Genomic DNA, 25,620 nt, shown 5'->3' with positions numbered 1-25,620 from the left:
TTTCCACTGCAAGTCTATGAGAGGCTAATCTTAATCTGGACAGTGCAAATCGAATTTTTTTATAGTTATAATGTCCAGATATTCGTTAAATTTGAAGTCAAATATATTTCTATAAAATATAGCTCTACTCGATTCATTTAAACTTGTTCTTAACTCTTGTACGTTATTGTCCTCAATACGCTGTTTCAACTGACGCAGAAAGATGTTGACATCCCCTACCCCCTGCGAAAGCCAGACCTCATAATAACCTAACCTTGATAATATATGTTTAACCTGTGAGACCCATTTTTTTTTCTCTGGATTTAACTCGACATAACTTTTTAAACAATTATAGACCTGTTTAATATATTTATCCTCATTTGAGTTACAGATTTTCAACCAGTATTTTATAATGTTTAAATTTCTGCCAGTTTGAAGATTCATTATACCCGTATCTCCATAAATGAAAGAGTTCTGGGTTGGGACTTTAGCACCAAGTAACCTTTTACAAATATAAATTACATTACCAAAATATGTTATAGATTCTTTTTTTACTTTATAGTTTTCAATGATACTTCAACAGAAATCCAGTTACTACAGTGTAAAATTTAGCACTTCGCAGTCAAAAAACATGACTTTAGTGATTCGTGCATATTATTTATGGTTATCCTAATTACTAATTCTTCAAATGATACAAAAAACCCTAAAACAACATGGAGTCATCAGGCATCGAAATGTTACCTATTTGTGGATCGAGTACCTTAAATTATTATTTTGAACACTCGTGAAAATCCTGCTTTAAAAAACTGCATTACTTATCATTATAAAGCTATGCCTTACTGATTTGAAAAGTAAAATTACAAACACAGAATTAATTTTGCATTTTGTATGAATAATTATTATCTGACACCTATACATAACTGAAATTTCAAATGTAAGAAATGTCTATTTGAGTTGAAGCTCTGATGCACAAGCGTGCAACCCTGATTGTAATTGGATAAAAAATCGTAATAATACATTGACTGTTATAGAAAACTGCTGAACATATCAGTAAAATATAATCACGATAAATGTATTTTACACTTCTTTGATATTATCTACAATTTAATTTCTAGTGTTGTTTCTGTCCGAATCCATATCCGCCAGCAAAATGTTTAGTTTTCCTTCATGGTATTATGTAATCTTGTAGAGGCTGGGTTTAAGATAGCTCTTCATGTATTGATGATTTCACTTTTCTATTTTTTGTTTAAACTGTAGCTCTGATACCAGCAGTGTTCCACAACCAGGAGCAACACTTCGATATGATATAACTGTACGTGGGAAATTAGAGATATGTTGTAAAGCTTACACATGCTCGAGATACTTCTGCTCTATGAAGTACATTGGGCGTGGTCGTCAGACATGGAGCTCCTCAAATCTTCCTTGGGAAAAAGACAGTATAGCCTGAGACGTCAAGAATGCAATGCAAGGCATCAGAGGGTCGCTGGACCATTCATTACAGCTATAAAACTACACATTAAGCTGCCACTTGGTTCAATGCTGTTAAAATATAAAACTATTTATGAAGCTGTCGCTGGATAATATATAACAACAACAACAACAACAAAAACATTTATAATTAATTATAATTATAAATAATTCTACCAAGTAATTTGAAAATAAAACCAGGAGTTTATCAACTAATGTTTCGGAAAAACGTGATTTACTTGGTCAGTGTCCCCGTTTCTGTTTATTTCTACTGGATACCGAAATCACATTAATTAAAGCTGTCGAAAGCCGTCTTCTAAACCATTTTTCATTTCTCAACATTGTATCGTTTTACAACAAGCACGCTTTTCTACGATAACTACTAGTACAAAATTCGTTTCGGTTCGCTACTGAGCCGTTAGAACACCGCTAAATCATTTGATTCAATCAAACATATTCATGCATTTGTTATTATTCAACACAAAGTTTACTGGAACGCAAACGAAAGGAGAACAGCGGTACACAGTACTGGAAATGATTTTTTTTTTATCAAAACGGTGTTGAATACTCATGTTTACGAGCACACACCCTTCATGTCCTTCAGTGTACTGTTTAAACTGTACTGGCTTACATTTTCTGCTCATTTTTATATGCACAGTACTTATCTTTGATAGTGGTATACGTTATGCATTTTGGTTTAATTTAGTCTCTTTATATACAATGGCAAAACATGTATGGTCACGTTCAGAATTATAAGAGACTTATCACAGATTTTAAAATAATAACATTACTAAGTCATTACATTAGTATTCAAATGGCACTGATGAGATATACAGGCAGTAATGCGCAGTTATAAAATGTTTTTCACAAAATCAAAAGACCGAGATTGACCTTAATAACTGCTTCGATTCAGGTTAAATAATCTTGCTTAACCGAGTTTAGAATGTTACGTAGATAAATATTGCGTCTCGTATAATATTTTAACAAGTTTTGTTAAAGCTACGTATCAAGAGACTGAAGATGTGTTAACATTATTAAAATTCTGGACTCGCTGCTAAAACGTGCATAAAAAAGTCTTCATATGGTCTACTGTCTAGTAGTACATGAGATTGATAGAGAAAATTGGCACACTCTGTTTTAGTCGATCCCGCTGGAGGAAATGTGTTTTTGCTGAACTACTGAAGAGAAGGTACATTAATACAGGGTATATTGATGACTCATTTCTGCAAGGAGGCACTTTTGATGACTGAGAAAGAAATATGAAAGAAACTGTATGTTTGATGAATTAGATCTAACAGTGCATCCAACAATGTCTTTTTTCATACCAAAAGATAGTAGGTAAGGGTATATTTCTCGGAAAGACAGAGCACCACAAACACAGCCTCAGAGTCACTCATCTACAAAGTAGGCCCACAACAAAAAGAAGCTGTAACGGAAAAATATTTTAGACGGGTCGCTTCATAAATCCAACAAGTATATTTTAATTTTATGCTAAATATAGAAAAAAGGACAGGAAGGGGTAGGGGTAAGAACAAGGGGGAAGGAGGTGGGGGGGTGGGGGTCTTGAAGGGGAAAGTGGAACAAGGATGAATATTCAAAAGGGAATGCTACGTTTCTTAAACACTGTTAACCTACAACGTAAACCGCAGCAGCGCGCGCGCTCACACACACACATACACACACACACGCACACACACACACATACACACACACACACACACACTGAAAACCTTTATTTAACTGCCCTAATCCAACTGGCATCCCTGTCTCAAAAGTCTTTCAACTAAACTTCTTTAGTGTTGTTTTCAAATGGTAGCAAATTTTTATTATCTTAAGAAAAATCGCATTGGTTTTCGGTTAAATATGGGTCTTGCCAATATAGGACTAGCAATCGGAAAGCGTGATGATGGTAAATGGTCAGCTGATGCGGATATTGGAATAGGTATTCCGGGTGTAGCTGAAGGAAAACTCGAGGCAAACTGTAGTAGTAATGGTAAGTTTACAATCGGATCAAAGGCTCAATACGGAACAAGCACAGGCAGGATTCAAAATCGACCAGGATGGAAATTTTGAATCAATTAACGCCGGTGTAGATGGTCCGGTAAAAGCTGAAATAAGCACAAAGAGACGTGCCGGCGATAAATATACTGTTGACTGCAAAATTGGTGCATACCTTGGTGACATTGTTGATGGAACGTTGGGTTCTAGTATTGACAGTGACGGATCGTGGTCTGGTGGCGGAAATATTGGTATAAAGAAACAAAAAAAGAACGATACGGTATAAAATTCGGAGGCTATGTTGACAACAGTGGTAATATGTCTGCGGATATTAGTTTAGGAGTTCAAAATGAAACAAGAGAAGGAAGAATAAATGCATCTTTTGACAACAATGAAGGCTTTAATTTCGAAGCTGGTATGAAGTCAAACGAAAATTTAAATGGTGAAGTAAAAGGTGGTGTTAATAGAGAAATGGAATTGAATGCTCAGCTAAACGTTGAAAAGAAAGATCTTGGCAGAATTGGCGGTCATTTGTCAGGCGCACTTGATAGCGATACAAAGTGGAATGCGGAGCTAGAAGTTGAAAAGATAGGTCTTGGCAAATTGGGCGGCCAATTGGCAGGCACACTGGACAGCGATACAAAGTGGAATGCTGAGCTAGAAGTTGAAAAGAAAACTGCTAGCAGATTTGATGGACGATTCGCAGGTACACTGGACAGTAATAGAAAGTGGAATGCTGAGTTGGAAGTTGAAAAGAAAGGTATTGGCAGATTGGGCGGTCAAACGTAACATACGATACAAACAAAAAAGCAAGTTTAAATATATATAATCAGGAACCTTTATTAAGGAGACTGGGGGTCTAAACACGTTTGGGAAATGCTAACCTCACTTTTGCCCTATTTTCAGCTAGTTAGACACGACCATGTAGATAGTTCCCCGCTGAGATAAGATCTAACATTAGGGACAAAATAACAAGACTACATGAAGTAAAACATACAAATAGTGTCAAGCTGAGGTATTAGTACACCAGTGTACACAATAACTTGTCTGAAGTCAGATAACATATATGTACGTTTTTTGTTTATCTAAAAGGCTGAATTTTGTCCAAGGCATTTTAACCTTTTATCCTTATTTTTATGTAAATTGTGTGATTTTTTTCCAATTTCCATTTGAATGGACTGTCAAAGACTTGACCACAAGGCTTTTCAGTTGCTGTGCTATAAGTTTTTAATCCCCCGCCACGAGTGGTAGGGGTAATAGGAATGTTATCCGTCCGTCCTTCCGTCTCCCGTCCTTCCGTAACATTTTGTGTCCGCCCCGTATCTCCTAAACCCCTCGAAGGATTTTCATGAAACTTGGGTCAAATGATCACCTCATCAAGATGATGTGCAGAACACATGAATCAGCCATGTTGGCTCAAGGTCAAGGTATCAACGCAAGGTCAAAGGTTTGAGCCTTCCATTTTGTGTCCGCTCTGTATCTCCTAAACCCCTTGAAGGATTTTCATGAAACTTGGATCAAATGATCACCTCAATAAGACAATGTGCAGAACTTACAAGTCAGCCATGTCGGCTCTAGGTCAAGGTCACAACTCAAGGTCTAGGGTTTGAGCCTTCCATTTTGTGTCCGCTCTGTATCTCCTAAACCCCTTGAAGGATTTTCATAATACTTTAGTCAAATGATCACCTCATAAGACAATTTGCAGAACTTGTGTGTCAGCTGTGTTGACTCAAGGTCAAGGTCACAACGCAAGGTCGAAGGTTTGAGCCTTCCGTTTCGTGTCCGCTCTGTATCTCCTAAACCTCTTGAAGGATTTTCATGATACTTGAGTCAAATGATCACCTCATCAAGGCAATGTGCAGAACTTATGTGTCAGCCGTGTTGACTCAAGGTCAAGGTCACAACGCAAGGTCACATAGGTTTGAGCCTTCCATTTCGTGTCCGCTCTGTATCTCCTAAACCCCTTGAAGGATTTTCATGAAACTTGAGTTAAATGATCACCTCATCAAGACGATGTGCAGAACTTATATGTCAGCCATGTTGACTCAAGGTCAAGGTCACAACTCGAGGTCAAAGGTTTGAGCTCTGTATCTCCTAAACCCCTTGAAGGATTTTCATGAAACTTGGGTCAAATGATCACCTCATCAAGATGATGTGCAGAACTCATGAGTCAGACATGTTGGCTCAAGGTCAAGGTCACAACTCAAAGTCGAAGGTTTGAGCCTGCTCTGTATCTCCTAAACCCCTTGAAGTATTTTCAAATTCATTGATTTCTTCATACATGGACAATAAAATATACTAAGAATATCAATGCTTCCACCTAATACCATCAACCATTTCACTATCCATAACAGCGGCGGGGGATATAGCTGTCTTTCAGACTGCCTTGTTGTGCTAAAGGCTACACGTATACAAATTTTAAAGTCACTAGAATGTCGGAACTTCAAAATTTGTACTATTACAGCTAGAGTAATCTTTGATCACTCGGTTTTAACTTGGAATATTATATTGATTTCTAGTGTTACTTGAAGTGAAGATAGAGTCTATAGCCAAATCGATATGCCTAAATAAATATGATACGAGGAACAGTAGAGGATTTTTGCAAAGTCAAAGATTGTTATCTAGATACTACTGTTTTTAATTTAGTCTAGTCTACAAGATTAATCCAGTATTCATATGCATACACGAAAATCAGTAAGCAATGGCTTCAAAATAGAAGTAAAGGCATCGTCACCTGAAATATAAAGTGTGCACATTCATCATTATCCGACAAGAAAAGAATAAGTGGTAAGCCATGGTGAAATCATAAGAAATTAGTGGAAGAGGTAGCTTCTAGGGTAGCTTGAAATTGAAAGTCGACTAATTGAGAGTTGAATTTCGATCTTCGAGCTGGCATAAGATTCATAGCTAATTGAATTTCGATCTGTGATGTATCACTCCGTAATAATATGCAACCACGGTAATTTGATTACACATAGAACTAAGTTAAACTTTTATTTCATTGTTTATGATTATCAAATAAAGTTTTATATAAGCGAGCTTTTATCAGATCCTAAGATAGTAGAAATTATTAATGCTAAATTATTTTTACGGTAAGCACCGTAACAGAACTGAGCTAAGTTGACGAATTATACTGTCAATAACAGATGGTGAAATTCACTCAAGCATCTCTTAAGAAGATCTACATCCGATCGGCAACATACTTTGAAAATCAATGCTGGAAAACATTGACCAAAAAGGATTCACGGATTTCGGATTTCATCCCTCCAGGGTTGTAGTACTCTGAGTATTAAAAAGGGTTCAACATTGTTGTGGAATTCAGCTTTATTAGCTCAATGTGGAAGATAGTCTGGGTACAGTCTTGTCTTGTCAGGATTTTCTGGTACCCCTCTACCCCGTATGGCAGGTCGTATTAAATCCCGACATTTTCTATTACTGTCTGATCTAGTTGGTCGTATCATAAAGTTCTATCTTTTTTCCCATTCCTTGGTACTTGATTTTTGCATAACATATACAATGTACCTACAACGATTAATCGAGCTGTATACATACTGTCATTAGGATTTTCTGGAAAAAAGCTAGATGTGTATCCATAGTACACTGGTGCCCCCACTTACTGTCAGTTTACCGTTACAAATTACTTACTGTGCCCCACATTGTTTTGGTTTGGGACACTTAAATTTGCCTTTGTCCATACGTCTCTCCGTCCGGTTGTGCCATAGGCTAACGATTTATGATTTGAAGACTACATAAAGGCGATAAATACTAATGATGTTATCTTCAATGAATTCAAAAGACCAGAAAGTCTTTACATGAAAATAAATAAACAATGTTACCAGACGGATGCAAGCAGTTTAGTGCTAAATAAGTACCTGAAAGGGTATATTAACATAATTCCAGGACTAAAAAAAACACAGGATAAGACAGGGTATTACTGTTCGACGCATTATCATTCTTTTTATTCAAGCGTTTAGAAAAGATAAAGAACTATCATTAAATAACAGTCAAGATATATTTTGCAGTAAAATATCGTTTGTAACTTTTAATTTATTGCAAATACGTAATTTATAACTCCGATGCTGACAATAGTCAGTATTTTCTGCGTTCCACACGAGCCGAGATTCCATTTTGAGCTCTCATTACCGCAGATAGCCGCCATTTAACTTCATGGCCTGGAGTAAGACTGAACTTGAAGCTGAAAATATATATACAATCGGCATCATTTTAAAGAAAATTCGTAATGGCAATAGTTACCGGTTTAGTTTAAGCAGGTAAGCAATCTACGGTATACCAAAGTTTATTTATAGATAATGAACGGTAATTGGAACTCTGTAGAGCCGTTGAGACATACCTCCCCATCGTAAACTCCCTAAACATCTAACATTATATACATGTATGTGCAATACAGCTGCTTTTTCTTTCCGAAAGCAGTATCAGACATTAAAGCATTTAGTGTATTCCCATATATTAGGTCGATTGTGAAACAAGTTCTATAACTTAATATAAATTACTTCGACACGACAGCCCCATTCCTAATGGAATCCATCGCCATTACAGCCAGTTTCCTTTTTAATGTTGAGCTTCTTTGGTATGACGCGGCCAGGCATCGAACCTTTCACCATCCGCATACGAAGCGGACGCTCTACCACTAGGCTACCGAAGCGGTATATATAGCATTTCAAAATTCCCATCAAAATTTCACATTGGCAAGGGTTAAACACAAAAACTAACATACCATAAAATAAAGTATAGATAAGAAACAGGTCGAAAACAGAGACTGTCTTGGAACGACAAGTCACCCTTAGTTGTCTGAAGGTGCTTCACACATTTATTTAAGATTTCATGACCTGGAGAAATAAATATATAGAACTTTCTCATGCAGTAGTTTTGCGAGAACTACTTTCTCCTCGTTCATAGCAAAGTTCTGTCCGATAGAGTTCCTGAAAAGGTAATACAGGTGATTTATTATGTGACCTCTTTTACTATAAGACATTCGACAACATTCTATCCACATCACATAAAATATTGTATATTCTGACATGTCCTCAAGATCACTAGCCAAGCACTTCCACAACGACCCGAAATCAAAATACACAGTGCATTACCATAGAGAAAACGAAACATATTTTATGAATACTGCGGATGCCTTAAAACAGAAATTACTTTTCTAAGAGAGACTTTCAGTCTTTTATTTCAGTTCATGGTGCATAAAAGGGTGATAATAAATTTAAAACTATTATCAAATTTGCCACAACTTTTTCCTATCTGTAACACTTAAATGTTTCTTTATAAACAGTCTTGGAATTTCACTTGTGTCTGCCGCCGTTTAGAACATTTTACCAGAACATAAATTTGGTAATTAGTATGCCGTCTTTTAGGACATTCTTCTAGGATATAATTTTGGTCAATTGCCTGGACATAAATTTTATCATTTGTCCACCGTCTTTAAAGGCATTACACTGCATATAACTTTGACCAACTGTCTTACGTCTTTTAGGAACGTTTACCAGGATATAAATAAAGTAATAAGTCTGTCGTCTTTTAAGACATTTTAACAGGATACCTTGTATAATTTGGGCCAATTGTCCGTCGTCTTTTAGGACTTTAACCAGGATATAGATTTAGTATTTAGTCCGCCTCTTCTAGGACATTTACCATGTTATGATTTTGGCCAATGGTCCGTTGTCTTTTAGAACATTTTACCAGGATATAGATTTATAATCAGTCCGCCGTTTGTAGAAATTTTACCAGGTTATGATTATGGCCAACTGTCCGTCGTCTTTCAGAACATTTTCCCTGGACATATATTTGGCAATTAGTCCGTCGCCTTTTGGGGAGTTTTTCCAGGATACAATTTTGGTCAATTGTACGTCTTCTCTAAAGACATTTGCCAGGACAAAAATTTGGTCATTAGTCCGCCGTCTTTTAGGACATGATAGCTGGATATGAGTTTTGCAATATTCAAAACTTTATCAGGATATTGTTTTTTGGCTAACTATCTGTAGTATTTTAGGGTATTTTAAATATAATTTGATCGTAAGTACAACGTCTTTATGTTTTTTTACCGGGATATTCACGTTGCCATTTGTTCGACGTCCTTTAGAGCATGTCGGAAGTAACGGCAAAAGTTATATCAATTCCTTTGAATGGTAAGTATAATTTCCAGTGATCGTCTGATAGGTCTAGCAGAAGCATAACGGTTTCAAACTCAACGTTTATCTACCGCTATGCATTTAGATTTAAAAAAAGAATCATTCTGTATAACCAAATACCTCGGTCCGCCTGAGAAAGGAACAAATTGATAGGGGTCCATCTTAGCTACATTATCCTTTGTGAATCTCTCTGGTTTGTACTCCATATGGTCCTTGCCCCAAACATGTTCGTTGTGATGGAGGGTCAATGTGTTAATCTGTAATATAAAACAGTGCTATGATGTGAGTCCATGTGCTAATCTGTAAGATAAAACAGTACAGTGCTATGGTGAGAGTCCATATGCTAATCTGTAAGATAAAACAATGTTATGATGAGACTCCATATGCTAATCTGTAAGATAAAACAAAGTTATGATGAGAGTCCATATGCTAATCTGTAAGATAAAACAAAGTTATGGTGAGAGTCCATATGCTAATCTGTAAGATAAAATAGTGCTATGGTGAGTGTCCATATGCTAATCTGTAAGATAAAACAATGTTATGGGGAGAGTCCATCTGTTACTCTGTAAGATAAAACACATGCTATGGGGAGAGTCGATCTGCTACTCTGTAAGATAAAACAATGCTATGGGGAGAGTCATTAAAGTTATGCTACTATATAAGAGAAAATTCTATGGGGAGAGTCCATAGGCTAATCTATAAGATAAAAACGCTATGGGAGAGAACTCATATACTAATCTGTAAAATACAACAATGCTATGGCTAAGCGTCCATATGCTTATCTGTGAAATATTATGGTTATGGTGGAGTGTACTTATGCCTATCCATTTTCGGGGCGCGTCCATATGATGATCTGTAAAGTACAACAATTCTAAGGGGGTGTTCATATGTTAATCTGTAAAATACAACAACACTATGGGTAGCCTCCATATTCTAATCTGTAAAATACAACAATGGTATGGTGGGGTGTTCATTATGTTAATCTGTAAATACAACAATGATATGGTAGGGCGTCCATATACTTATCTGTAAAATACAACAATGAAATGGTGTGGTGTCAATATGTTCATGTTATGATACAGCATCCATATGCTTTATTAATCTGTGACATACAACGTGTTCGTATGTTCTGTAAATACAACACTGATCTCAAATAATGAGCGCGAATATGTAGTGTTTTTTATTTGAATGAGGTGTTCACTTTGCCATGGCCAAAATTACTTTTTGTATCAAAGACTGAAACTGAATCCATTTATTTCCATAAGTGCAAGCGCTGTAAGTACTCAGTGAGGCATTCAACATGCCACCGAGGCACCCATTAACATAAAATCAAGGATAAAATTATATTGCAAGTTTTTCCATAATCTCATTTGAAATTATACTAAACATGTGTTGTTTTTATTTAGTAGTAAATGGATTGAGGTCAACGTGACTTACGGCAACTCCTGTCCCTGGTGGAATCGTAATGTCACCTAGGTCAAAGGGTTTTGTTGTTTCACGACCGACTATAGCTACTGGACAGTGCAATCTCATGCCTTCCTTTATACACATACTTAGGTATTCTAGTTGCGGCAAGTCGTTCCTAGATAAATACAAAGTAACAGCATGAGTAAGACTTACTCACCTTCAAGAACACAGATTTACAAATAATGACGCACGTTTCCTTGGTCGTAGAAAACCGTCAGAAAACGGAAACTTTTACAGAAACCGTATGACTTTACAGCCAATGATAAAAATCAAATCGCAAACGGTCGCAATTTGCTGCCTTTCTTTTCTGAACATTATGTCAGTTAAAATATATATTACGGCGGTCAGATTTCTGATTCAGTGTCTTACTTACTTACTTAATAATAAAATCTGTAAAAAGATCCATTGGAAGCAAAGAATGCAACCAAAAAAGAATAATAGCAGACTCGGTTTGATTGAGTCTGTTCATGAGAGGTAATGAAATATGCAACACATCTCACGCCCCCTAGCACCGGCTTAAGCGTAACTCTATTACACATCTATTGAATGGACTCTATGATCCCAAAGCACCATGAAAACACCCAACCAGGATCATAGATTAGGCACTTATGAATTTAGGTCTATCGTCACGGCGAACATTGTATGGCACGGGCATCGAACTCACGACTTCTAGCTTGGTATTCTGATAGTTTCCCTACCAAGTTAGCAACAACAACAAACTTTATGACAAAGACATGGTTATATACATCAGGTGAAATCATACAATGTACATGTAGTTACCATTTGATGTCGTCTGACTACCTACCCTGTAACAGGTCGTTTATTTCTTTCCGACATTTCTCCTGGTATTCCGGATGTTTTGCAAGAGAATACAAAATCCACGAGATGGCGCTCGCTGTTGTGTCATGACCTTGAAAAATATCATGCAGGTTTCTAAAAAAAAAGTGTTTTATAGGAAGAAAGTTAACTTTATACAGATATTTCCACGGATTGTAGACACAAAATAAAAAATACACATGTATGTATACATCCGAAATCTACAGTATTGACTTTGTGTTGCATTTTATTTCATCCCTTCTTCTTTCAACTGTAATTACACGGGTAGACATTTGGGTAATATTTTTTGTCACTAATGTTTACCCTTTAGCCAATACTTATATTATGGTATTTACCTTCAAACAAGAACGTATCCAGTTCATTTCTTATATCTATGTCTGACAGACCAGCACCATTTTCATCTTTTGCTGTCAGTAAAATATCTAGAAAGTCAAGATATTTTCTGTTGCTAACATCATCCTCAATTTCCTGTAAAATTTTATTATAACGTTAATATATTCACATTTTTTCTTCGATTGAGTAAAAATAATATTACATAGCTCAACAAACTTCAGTGCATTGTAAAATCATGTTTAAATCTAAAAGCTAGATATTTTACCTACAGACAATCATATCGTATTTCTTAGAAAGAGCGTACAGCTAAGCAGCCTATTATGGTATTATGCAGTTTCCTATATAAGTTAATTTTTATATACAGCTTTATTCAAACAGTACAGTGAAACCTGTGCCGAACACCACCTGTTAACAGTGACCACCTTGCTCTGAAGACCACAGGTTTACTGTGATTGAATCATTTGCAACATATTTTAGCCTGTGATTGAATAAAGACCAACAGCAAATAAAACCATTGTTTGACTCTCTAAAGTGACGTCTTATATACAGGATTGACTGTAGTTGGTATTACCAGTGAACGTCTGCGGTTATTTATAATGTCTTCCGCAACACTATGGACAAAGTCGCAATCTTGCTTGAACTTTTTCCCCATCTTAGTTCTGTAGAAAATGATGTCTGGTGCTAAAATTGGATCTCTGGAAAATACACTATCTAGTAGTCTGTACATTTAATTTATTACATGCTTAAATATATCAGTTAAGGCAACTCCTTCGATATTGTGCAATAGACGGACCGTAGATGGCATTTAAATTTAAGAAATATAAGAAAATATTTGGGTACTTAAATTTAGTTATTGATACAGTCATGTCTTTATGTTATATACGTAAAAAGTATTATATGGATATTGTCATTTTGGTCAGGTGGCATTAAATATTGGCTAAAGACTGTTCTATTGAATTACCTTAAACGTTCAGAATTACTTGTTGCCAGATCATTGACTGCCTGTACATACGGATGTGTTTCTCTGAAACGAATAATATTTTTAATATCATAATCGTTAACGAATTTACATAAGAAAATGTAATGAAAATGTAAATTTCTAAAACTTCCTTGCTTGAACGGCTCGCTACTGTTATTGTTATTGGGGGCCTCCACAGTCGTGTGGTCAATGCCGCCGACTTCGAACCACTGCGATTTCTAAACCTCGCTTGAGGAATAGATTTATCAATGTAAGAAAGTCATCCAGCTGATTTACGGAACGCAAGTGGGTCTGCCAACGTTCCCTGCGTACCTGAGATATAGCCTAGAAGTAAGACTCTTATAGATCTACTTTAGTGCTAATTGCACTATGGAATCGATTAAGATTCAGATTCAGATAAGTGTGAACAAATATGCTTCAAATTCGTAAGGAAAGTACATGTACATACCCGCTACGTTGAACATCAATGTCATACGAGAAGGCACATCTCAAGATAATATCAAGTGTACATAAACAAATCTGTTGAAATATTTCAAAGTCTTTCTTCTCGTCTGCAAAAGTTCCCAACTTGTCCTGTAATTGTTCACGAAAACTAAATAAATCAAATGAAAGAATACTGACATGTACAATACTACATGTATTATGAGTCTATTAAAGTTTTCATACAGTGGTGTACAAAATGCCTTATGAAATAATAATACATTAAAAATAACGAACATACTCAGCAAGTTGCCTGCAAAAAGATGAACAAATATATTTCCATTTGTAGTGGTTTGTTGGAGCAGGTTTGTCACATAGTCCGACTGAAACTTAACGTATAGGTACAATGTTATAAAAATAGTTTCTGGAGTTTTCAAATAATAGTACGTACTAGTATGCGGTTTTGCGGAAAAGAAATTGGTATTTTCGTTACATACAATCAGAACATTTGTCGAGTCGTTGTACACATCTAAGTATGGTTTGAGGATATCAAAATGGAACGCTGGTGTGAGGAGGCGACGGTTGCGAGCCCACTTGTCGCCACTTGATATGAGTAAGCCGTCACCAAGCCATGGCTTCAACGTTGTGTAGCCGCTTGTTAGGTTCATAGCCTCTGATTCTAAAAACAATCGGAGTTACTACTAAATAGTTATAATAATTATAATAATAAATGAACAACCTCCAAGCCGGAACCCCCGAATACCGAGCCCCCACTCTTTAAACTGAACAGATTTTGTGGTCCCAAAATTTGGCCTTATTTCATTAGAAAATAACATGAAAACAGGAGCCCCTTTATTCCGGAAATGAAACAATATTTCCAGACCGAATCTCTATTTATCAACAAAAAACTGCCCCTGAAGACCGAACAATTTTAAAGGCAATTAGAGTTTTGGCACTTGCCTTTTATCAAGAGTTTCAGAATTTTCTGTATTTTGTACAGCATATGTCCATAAAAACGTTAATGTGTTGTTTCATATACATGTAGTAACTAGAATTTAAAGTGAATCAGTCTGCTTGGTAATCGTGTAACTTTTTATTTAATTTAACAAACATTCCACCAACAACTCCCTCTAAACAAAACCGAACTTTAACTGGTTCCCTTTTACGAGATGACATATTTTAACAATTAATTTTCCACGAGGCTCTCTACAAATTAAATAGATCTACGCAATCATGATTAGAGAAAATTTATCACAACAGATGCTAGCTGCTACGTACTTTGTTTCATTGCAGATATAATGATTTGAAATGTTTTAAAGAATTTGCATAGGGAATCCTTCCAAATTGAACCAGAATACAGAAACGTTTTTCTGAAAAAATCACTACATGATGTGTAATCAGTTTGGATGTATGGCGATGACCTTAGTGCTCTAGAATGAATATTAGACGCAAATGTTAGTGAATCTTTTAGATACCCGGGAGCTATGACGTATATATGATGAGAACTCTTAAAATCTAACGCATTTGGACTGGGTTGCAAAAACAATACAACAAATTATGTTTCAAAATCTTTATTAAGAAACGTATTGAACATTTCTTCTAAGGCATATCAAAATTTCCCCAAATTATAGATACATACGTTTTAGCTTGATTTGTACATTGTACATCATCCTATACATATATATTATATAAACAACTTGTAGTAATCAGTTCAATAAAATTGAAGTTAAGATATTATTTCTATCAATATAACATTGGCATATTAAGATGAACATGATATTCGTCTTCAATATCTAATATGCCGCAATGTAAACAGTTTCTTTTGTTGCGGGGTATAATATTTTGGCCATATCCAAGATCCGATTCTTGTAACGTAGAATATAAGATTATTAAGCAATACATTCAAGGTAATATTTTATACGCTAGTGTCGTTTTACAACTTCTATACAAATCTAAGCTGAACTATTTTCAATATTACACAACAGTAGTCAAAATATGAGGCAAAATGTATGGTTATAAAAACGTTTTCGCATTTTCCAAAGAGAGATTCAAGCGTTTTATGCGTGGCAAAAGGTACAAAAGGAATAAAAAATTTCAAGAACAAGGTTATTATGAATATTCCAAGTAAGCGTGCTGTCAATGTTAACATAAAGTAATTTGTCATTAAGAACATAGCATGCATTCTGTTTAGCGTTAAGACAAGTCCGTATTCCAGCAAAACATTTATTCATCAGAAACGAAAACTACACAATATCATGCTTTAAAAAGGAGAGCTCACCCATATGCGGAAAATCATCGAATATACATTTGTATATATAATACAGCTTTTTTTCCTTAGCATGTCTGTAAATTTCCTTAAAAAAAAGTTTTTTTTTGTCAAGCTACTCCTTTTCAGATTGCAGTTTGCGAATCAGAAAAATGTCAGATATGGGAATAATGATTGTATGTCAGTTCCATGGCATTAACATATGCTTAGTTTTATGTTGTTACTTAAACATGTTTTCATCCGGCAAATAAAAATTGCCCATTTTTCAATTCAAACAATTGTTATGTCATCATTTTCCCATACAGAGTTACGCAGTGGAGTTTTGGTAGTACACAACAACATAAATGCATTTTATTGTTAAATAAAATAATTTATGAAATCAGTTTAATGCGAGTATTTTCAAGGTATCTTAGTGTTTCCTTCCCATACATGTTTATTTTTGCAAGTTTTGATTACAAGGCAGCGAAATAAGTTTAAAATTGTTGAGTTTTATTGTGAATCAAATCACCAAAAATTGAACAGCAATTATAGAAGAAGACAATGTTACTTTAATTGTAACATACCTGCTGTTTTGAGGATTCTTTTCATACTGGAAGGATGACAAGCAATAATGAAAGGTCGTCCCATAGTGCCCCATACACAGATATAACCTTTCTCTTTGGAATACTTGTTTACCCATTCAATGAATTTCAACAGCCTCTCTTGTGCATCTAGAGTTTTCATCTAAACATAAAAATAGACGGATATCAATCTCGAATTTAGCAAGGTTCAAACAAAATATATTTTTGTCTTTATTGTGTCATGTAATGTATTTGTGCGAATATCGCAGGTGAAAATCGGAGTGTCACGATATGGCATTATTTCAGGTAAAAGAACAAGGTAGAATGATCGATCCTGAACATCTAAGCTGGGTGGTTTTCTCTCTTGAAAAACATATATGCTGGCGAGTCTTGAACCTATAAAGGTTAGGTAAAATATGATAGTCTTGTGTTTTGTTGATTAAATACTTTTTCCGTTCAATTTGATACCTAAGACGCATAATTTCATGGCGTTCAATTTCTGTCCTACTAACCAGTCAACACGCAGTCAGAGTAGCTGGGCTGGCGGCGGATGCAGGCGAATGTTTTGGGGAAAATAAAAGCGGAAATAACTTACAACAAGAAAACTTCCGTAAAGCCATGTGCGTTCTTTTGGTCCTGGTAGATTGCCGAATATCTTCTCAATGCGCCTTCGATATCTGATGAAAGAGATAATCTTGTAGACAACAAAAACAGCGCCAACAAGAACTGTCGTCTGCAATATGAGCAAAATTGAAGCCCGATATACACTGGGAACTGGTGTCACTAAGTCGAGGTTTCCTAACATGCTAGTCATGTTAATGACTTACTTGATGGCTGAAAATGAAAATGTAATCAACATTACTAGAAGACAGAACCACAGTAAAAAAGAATTTGTGTATGCCTTTTCATTTTGAGGCATTCATCTCCTTTCTACTTTCTGTACGTAAATATTCTTTAATTGCTTTTTGCGTAGGTATAATTTAGAGGCCCTGGCGTAACTAACATATTAGCGTCTGAAGAAATGGAGAAATAACGTATTATTTACATAAACAGAAATAAAACCCCGAATTGTTAAAATATACTTACATAACTAAAACGTAAAGACTCTGCTCTCTACATAGTCATTTTAGAACTTCAATTTATATTATGTAATATATTATATTTCAATAAATTAATTTATTGATAAATTGTCATTATAATATAACTTCGCCAAAGGATGATGAGTCGGGACCACAGAAATAAAAGTACATGTTATCCTGCACACATCCATGAAACTGTGCCTTCCGTTCTTTATCTTAAATTTGAAAACAGTCGGAATGGATTCATACTACTTACCACTGTCGTTCCTGATACTAGGAGCTTGTTTAATTTAATGTTCCGGCTTTACAAAAGGACGTTAGAGAAAATGCACTTTCAGCAACATGGTAAGTTATTTTGAATATGCCAGTATTATATATGCAATATTTAGTCAGCTAAAACCTTGCTTAAACATGTTTTCATAATATATCAGATAATATCTTGTATAAGTTCTTTTTAAAAAATAATTGCAAACCGCGAAAAATATTAAATTTGATATATAAATGTTTTACTTACTCAATGTCATGTATATCCAAAGTAACTGCACATACTTTAGATATGATTTATATTCTACATGTTTCAATGATGTTATAACAAATATTTACATTCACTATATGTTTTGTATAGAAAGGAAAACGCGTTTATTTTCGTATTTATAAACAACATTGGCGCAATAATATAGAGATAATACAGTGTTTTTTTTCGTTCTCGCTCGCAAGACCATTCCGGTACAATTTTTAATTTACATGTTTTGAATAACCATAACCGGGGAACAACAACACTACAAAAACATTTATTAAAGGCTTTTAAACGATTTTTTTATTTCTCGTTATTTCAAATATGGCATTACCCATAATGTTGCATATTACTTAAAAAATTTGCTAAATAGGAACACAATTTCAAGAATAATAACTTTACATTCGAGTTTCTTTGAGTATGAACACATTTAGAGTACGGATGAATACGAACGAATTGACAAGTTTTCAAGATTTATATGAAATCTGTGAGAAATTAGATAAAACATTCCGATATCATTAATATGATTCCCAAAAACAAACAATCGCTCAAGTTACACGCAATTCAATACATTCACGGTTATCGACAAAAATTTAACAGACGCTGAGTTCAGAAGGGTGTAAACAAAGTGGAAGCGAGTAAGCACATTGTTTGATCTGTTAGGGGAGATGGCAGTGCGTTTGGGGTTGATAACTGATACAGCAAAACATACTGTGGATTAGACTGCATCTTTTATGCTACAAAAAAGAGGTTATTATCGAAGAAACAAGACGCAGAAACCAGATGTCCATCTGCGTAGGAATAAATGTCCGACCCTGGCAAAGCATTTCATAAATTAAAATCATGTATTAGCCTTGTTAATACATGATTTTTCTCACGTTAATACATTGGCGGATGCAGTGAAAAAAGTAATTTTTATGCAAGAATGATCGAAGGTGGCCCTTTCCACGATATCCTACGCGCGATTTGACGTCATTCATATAAAAACATGAACGAAATAACAATAGCGTCGTGTTCAAAACAAACAGAAAGCCGTGACATATAAAAAATGGTCGTCATGAAAGCCAAAAAATGGCATTAGGTGTACTTTTCTATTTATATAATCTGTTCAATGGTAAACACTTATTTGAGGCCGAAGAACACTATATTGTCAAAAAAAAAAAAAAAAAAAGAAAAAAGAGAGATAAATTTCTAACCTACTTTCGTTTCCAATGACGGCAAATAACACAGAAATCGTCCTGAAAGCCGTGACACTTAATCCGTTACCAAGGCTCGTCGTAAACCATTTCTTCGTGTGACCGACATCCCTAAGCATGGATTTGTTCATCGGGTCGATTAGATGAAGTATGCTCCAAACGCGTTTAAAGCTCCAAGTTCCTTGACCATTTCAAGGCGGTGTCCCTATTTTCAACTTGCTTTTTGTCTGTGTACTGTCATTGATACTGATATACTGATAAAGTACACTGTGTATAAACTGACCCTACAGAAGGGATATGTATAATAACTGGAGCCTGGTTTTTAATACATTTATTTCTAAAGCTCACTACAGTACAGTATAACTAATTTCTACTATCAGAGCGCCATGCATATTAACTAGAGTAGGCGGAGCCTATGTGGGGTCTGCATGATTGGCAGTTGATTATATTCACTACAGTCTGTACCGTTTTATGTGTTTTGAATTGTCTTACATGTTATTGGTCTTCACCCCTTCCTCTTCACCCCTATCCCCACTTTTGAAATGCGTAAATAGTTATAAAATGTATCTTGATGATGTGTATTTGAAGCTTATCTTTCATCTAGCCTACAGCTTCTAGGCCTACTTGTGGGTGGCCGTTTTGCAGTGCATGGCTCTGTTAGTGGCTGTTTTCCATAGTGTTTCTAGGCCTTCCATTCTTTTTTTTTGGTAAAAATGTTTATACATATGCTCATACAAATGTTCAAGGAGTTTACAAATACTGAGTGCCTGGTACAAACTTCTAAATTTTTTAAAATTGTCTTTTAAATCTTCGCTAAAGTCTTCATCTTCACGAATTGACCCAGTACACCACAGTTTCGTAACTCTCAGCTATTCAACAGAATGCCAGAAAATTTCTTTTACAGTATGTTGAAGCCAGTATATTTTTTATCCAAAGTCAGAAATGTATTTTCTTCGTAAATATCCCAGCCCCCACCCCCACCCCACTTCCCCCACCCCCCTCCACAGAGAATATCAAATCGTCGGCCCTTAAATCGTATATGATATATAATGAACATAAAAACAGACGATTTGATCTTTATCATCGTATCGTCCCAAGTTACACCTACAAACTATGCATTTATTGCGATACTGATTACATAGAAATGTCTGAAAATAATCAACGAAAGACAAAAACAATTAAAGAAAAGACAATGTTACAAATATCACGTGATATCGCGACAATATCGCGCTTTTGAAAGGCGACACTGTGACAAAACACTACGATATTATTTTCGTGAGTCGTGTCGCATTGTCGCGATGTCGCGTCGCATTGTTGTGTGTCGTGTCGGATTGTCGCGATGTCGTGTCGCATTGTCGAGCGTCGACCTCTAAGCGCGACGGACGACATACGACATGGTCCAAACAGGATTTCGTACATTCCTTTTATAATTCGAGACTAAATATACTAAGAGATGTATGTATTTTAGACAAGAGAGTCCGTATTATGAAACTGCAGGAAACGTTCTTAGATTTCTTGCATTTAAACTGGCTCACAAGAAAATGAATCTGAATCTAAACAATACCTTCCATGTAAGAAACGAAACTATAATCTGTGCTTTCTGTTTCCATATTAGCCAAGACACCGTCCTTAGTCCTCAAAATTGTTGACAAACACTGAAGTCTCCTTTTATTTCGTTTGCTAAATATATTTCCTAAAAATCGATGCAAGCAGTGTGACTCGTGTTAATTGTTAAACGAAGTTTTATTAGAAAACGTTCAGTTTACTTACATATATCAAATAATGTTATATCTACGTAATCGAATCGTGGGTGTGGGATGTGGGGGTGGGGGCGGGCAAGTGTTGTAGAATTCTTCATGTGAGGAAAGCATCCAGCTGGCTCACGGTAGATCGTTGGTTTTACCCAGGTGCCCGCCCATGCCTTAAACAATAACCATAGGGGCACCTAAGGTCTTCGTCCATCATTAAAAGCTGGAAAAGTCGTTATATAGCCTAAGTTGTACCAATGTGACTCTAAACTCAACAAAAACAAAATATAATGAACAAATCTACATAATATAATGGTTAATGTACATAGCATAAAGATAAAACTACTGTAACATTAAAAAGAAGGATTATAGAGAAACAATGTATCGGGAAGAAAAGAGTGCCACAAAATGCACCTATCCCCTTTTCATCAACATCACGTCTACAAGCGACCGGACACTCGTCAAACCTCTCCCTAGCCATCTGTGTGATCTTCCTGCATGCACGTTCTACTCAGATAGTAGATATTTCACCACAAAGATTTTTCCTGCATATTTCCTTTTAATAAACACATTCTTTGTTAAACTTTGAATAAACAAAAACGTCAACATTATATCAAAACGAGCTCATATTCGCAAAACGTCAGACGTCACTGGTTGTAGATGAAGATGGGAATATCCGGGTCCAGGGTAACTGTGTAACTGTTCTGACGGTAACGAGGTTCTGCCGAAATACCGCCAAAACAGTTACCCGAGCTCCGGATATTCCTATCTGCATCTACAACCAGTGGTAGACTATTTTTATTGCAAACCGTATTTTTTACACATTCCAGAATACATAGGCCTAGCGTACTTAAACAAAGCGAGGGAACTTGTCACTCGTAAACAGAAATGACATTAGGATGTTTCAAAAACGCACACCAACACATTCCAATTAAGTTTTATCATTTGTAGCGTAACGTTGTGTATTTTCCATCGAGAAATATACTATAAGGACAAAGAGCAGTTCCTAAGGTATTTGAATTTTATCAACTTTTACATGAACAATATATAAGCAATGCACGCATCGTTAGTTGTGGTTAAAAACATTAGTCATATGGATTTTGCAGGCATGGGTAAAATCACCGGAAACTCTAGTCTGGTGTGCAAAAATAAGTGATTTCCAGAGTTAGTGATGAATATAGAACTCTTAAAAAATTTAAATGCTGTTTTTGTACATAAATTTAAAAAGCTAGAAAGATGATATTTTATTTAAGATGATGACTTTTGTTGTTCCTTTGAAAACATTTAGCAAGAGTAATTTTGTTTGAGAACTTTACTGCTTGCTATGAGGTAGGTATATATGTTTTCTGGCAAAACTGACTTTTTCATTGGGATTTCAAATTTCAAAGATAAAATAAACATGCCTTTCAGCTGTTCATCGTGTTAAAATAACGTTAATGTAATAACTTTTCTTTAAAGATGCATGGTTTGCATTTCGGAAATACGGAGAGTAAGTTATCTAAACCAGTAAAATACCATTACAAAATAATCTTGATAAACGTTGTTGAGCATTTTGTGAAAATTGTTCTAAAGCGGAACACAGAATCGAATATATAAATATAAGCTCTATTTATACTTTAGTTAAATTTCCCACTTCATACCACTATCAAGTTTACATTTCACGTCGTCGAGTTCAATTTTGATCTCTAGTAGTTGTTCATGAAGTACATACATACTGTCAAGTATACCTTTCATGCTCCAACTCAGTTCGCCAGGTTTCTGTTTTTCCAGTTCTAATTCAGCGTCCCACTTCATATCACTGTCAAGTTTACCTTTCAGTCTCCCACTCAGTTCGCCAGGTTTCTGCTTTTCTACTTCTAATTCAGCGTCCCACTTCATATTACTGTCAAGTTTACCTTTCAGTCTCCCACTCAGTTCGCCAGGTTCCTGCTTTTCTACTTCTAATTCAGCGTCCCACTTCTAATCACTGTTAAGTTTACCTTTCAGTTTCCCACTCAGTTCGCCGGGTTTCTGCTTTTCTACTTGTAATTCAGCGTCCAACTTCATATCACTGTCAAGTTTACCTTTAACTCTCCCACTCAGTTCGCCGGTTTTCAGTTTTTCCAGTTCTAATTCAGCGTCCCACTTCATATCACTGTCAAGTTTACCTTTCAGTCTCCCTTTCAGTTCGCCAAGTTTCTGCTTTTCTACTTCTAATTCAGCGTCCCACTTTATATCACTGTTAAGTTTACCTTTCAGTTTCCCACTCAGTTCGCCGGGTTTCTGATTTTCTACTTCTAATTCAGCGTCCCACTTCATATCACTGTCAAATTTACCTTTAACTCTCCCACTCAGTTCGCCGGATTTCTGTTTTTCCAGTTCTAATTCAGCGTCCCACTTCATATCACTGTCAAGTTTACCTTTCAGTCTCCCACTCAGTTCGCCGGGTTTCTGCTTTTCTACTTCTAATTCAGCGTCCCACTTCATATTACTGTCAAGTTTACCTTTCAGTCTCCCACTCAGTTCGCCGGGTTTCTGTTTTTCCAGTTCTAATTCAGCACTGAAACCTTCAGTTTTGTTCAATGCTGTGTTTATTCTCCCTTCGCTTGTTCCACTTTGAATGCCTAAGCTAGCATCCCCAGACCAATTACCACCGTTGTCAACATGACAACCAACTTTGAAATAACCCTTACCTGGTTTCTTTATATTGATATTTCCCCTACCGGACCAAGATCTCTCATTTTCATAACTTACACCGACCGTTCCTTCAGCGATCCCACCAATTGATGTACCAACTTCAGCTTCGAATGTAGTTTTGTCATCGTGTCTTTTTCTGTTTATCGCGGCTCTTACTGGCCCATCTATCCCGGCATTTATCGAGGTAAAGTTTCCATTATTGTCGACCTCGAAACCTGTGCGAGCTCGTAACGGTCCAACATTTAGGGTACACTCTGGTTCGACAGTAAAATTACCACTGCTGTTAAAGTGTGCCTTAATGTTTACACCTGCTCTGTCCTTAATTCCTAGGCCAATATTTGCATCGGTTGTCCAAGTTCCATCACCATTTTTATCAATCGCAACTCCAATATTTACTGGACCAAGTTGAACACAAACACCAATTCTCCTTTCCTTTATGCGCAATGGACCGATGTGGAGTCCTTCATCGGAAATGCCAAAATTGCCTCCCGTAGCAACACAGGCTACTTCTAAAGCAGTTTTCCCTAATTTTGAAACGGTGTTACCCATGATTATGATGCCTTAAGAAAGAAAGAAACGTATTTGTTAATAATCTGTGAAAAGATCCTCTGGAAGCATAGAAAGCAACCAAGCAACATAGCAGCAGACTCAGTTTTCGTGAGAGGTAATGAAATGTGCAACAACCCCCATACCCTACAGCACCGGCTTATGAAGAATTCTGTAACAGTAAAAATGAATGTACTCCATGATCCCAAAGGACCAAAAAATATAACAACACTGAGTCCAAGTGCGGGGAGACATTTTAAAGCCGCAAGTATTCGGCATCATAAGATAACCTCACAGGACAAGTTACATAACTCCAGATTTTATTTTGTCAAAATTATGCCCCATTTTAATTTAGAATTTCAGGTAAAAGTTTTGCATGTAAGCAGATTTCTTAAAACAACCAGGCTAAATGCTTTCAAACTTCACATATGACTTTGGCTTTAAGTAACGGATGACCTCATGCAGCAAGTTACATAATTCTAGCTTTTATTTTATCTAAATTATGCCCTTTTTTGACAATAAAATTTTGTGACAATTTTGCATGTTAGCATATGTCTCCTCAGAAATAACTCGACCAAGTATTTGCAGACTCTCCATACGTGTTTGGCATCATGGGATGACCTCACATGAAAAATGTTTCATAACTCTGGCATACATTGTAGCAAAATGATGCCCCTTTTTCGTAGAAAATCTTGCAACGCTTTTGTATGTAGGCTTGTATTAGGTGGAAGGGCTTCAAATATGCATTAAACATGAAACAAATATAAATAAATTTAAATCATTGGAAACATAAAAAGTGCATAACAAATTAATCTGTTATTTTCTTAAAAATGTCCAATGCTAGTTATTACACCAGGAAGGTGATGATTTGTTAATAAACGTTGGCAAACTGCGAAATGTTCGAAATGACAACTGAGTTAGAATAATATCTTATTTTATGAACAAATATTCCATTGCACAAAAAATAATCCAACGACGGTGGCTTTTGAATCAAGAAGGAAAGTCATCAGCTGCAAATGGTATCATTTATTTTGATATTCCTGATTATATGTTTTAAGCATAAGAGTCTTTTTCACTATCTTCATCCTTTCCGCGATGTACAATTTATGAGTAACGGTATGTGTTATGATGCGATTTACACTTTTAAGATTTCCTTTTATATAAACAAAGAAAATTTTAACGTGTAAAAACACGTTTCGCAAAATTAATTACTTTTGGCTATTCCGATTTAAAACCGCATTATTCCAGATTAGTATCCCTTCCTGGTGTAATTCGAACGTGTTAGAATGGAAATAGATTTTAGTTTTACGTGCTTTGCTAGTAAATAGAACATGGTTTTGAGTTCATATGCGTTGTTTCCCAATTATAGTTGAAAGAGCGAGTTGAAGTAAGTCAGAATTTAG

General features: G+C 35.8%; 2 protein-coding genes across 2 annotated transcripts in view; one reads left to right on the top strand and one right to left on the bottom strand.

Moving 5' to 3' along the window:
* The window catches only part of LOC123563504 (ubiquitin conjugation factor E4 A-like), a 316,583-nt gene that overhangs the window by 58,973 nt on the left and 231,990 nt on the right, over nt 1-25,620 (top strand). The gene's annotated exons all lie outside the window — the stretch shown is intronic.
* On the bottom strand, nt 11,040-13,072 carry LOC128551601 (cytochrome P450 4F6-like). The gene is made up of 4 exons (XM_053532499.1): nt 12,805-13,072; nt 12,236-12,368; nt 11,869-11,973; nt 11,040-11,178 (listed from the first exon to the last, which is right to left on the bottom strand). The coding sequence occupies exons 1-4, from the start codon at nt 12,958-12,960 to the stop codon at nt 11,159-11,161; spliced, it is 414 nt and encodes a 137-aa protein (XP_053388474.1). The 5' UTR covers nt 12,961-13,072; the 3' UTR covers nt 11,040-11,158.

This window comes from Mercenaria mercenaria, chromosome 2, assembly GCF_021730395.1.
Source record: "Mercenaria mercenaria strain notata chromosome 2, MADL_Memer_1, whole genome shotgun sequence".
NCBI classification, from domain to species: domain Eukaryota; kingdom Metazoa; phylum Mollusca; class Bivalvia; order Venerida; family Veneridae; genus Mercenaria; species Mercenaria mercenaria.
The sequence above is the reverse complement of the archived record's forward strand: the minus strand, read 5'-3'. Positions and strand labels throughout refer to the sequence as shown.

What these genes read in the sequence shown, in the direction of transcription:
- LOC128551601 (XM_053532499.1), bottom strand. Translation starts at nt 12,960, where the DNA reads ATGTACAGACTACTAGATAGTGTATTTTCCAGAGATCCAATTTTAGCA. An exon ending in GGATACGTTCTTGTTTGAAG is followed by an intron (nt 11,974 to 12,235) that starts GTAAATACCATA and finishes ATATTTTTCAAG; the next exon opens with GTCATGACACAACAGCGAGC. An exon ending in AATAAACGACCTGTTACAGG is followed by an intron (nt 11,179 to 11,868) that starts GTAGGTAGTCAG and finishes GTATTTATCTAG; the next exon opens with GAACGACTTGCCGCAACTAG.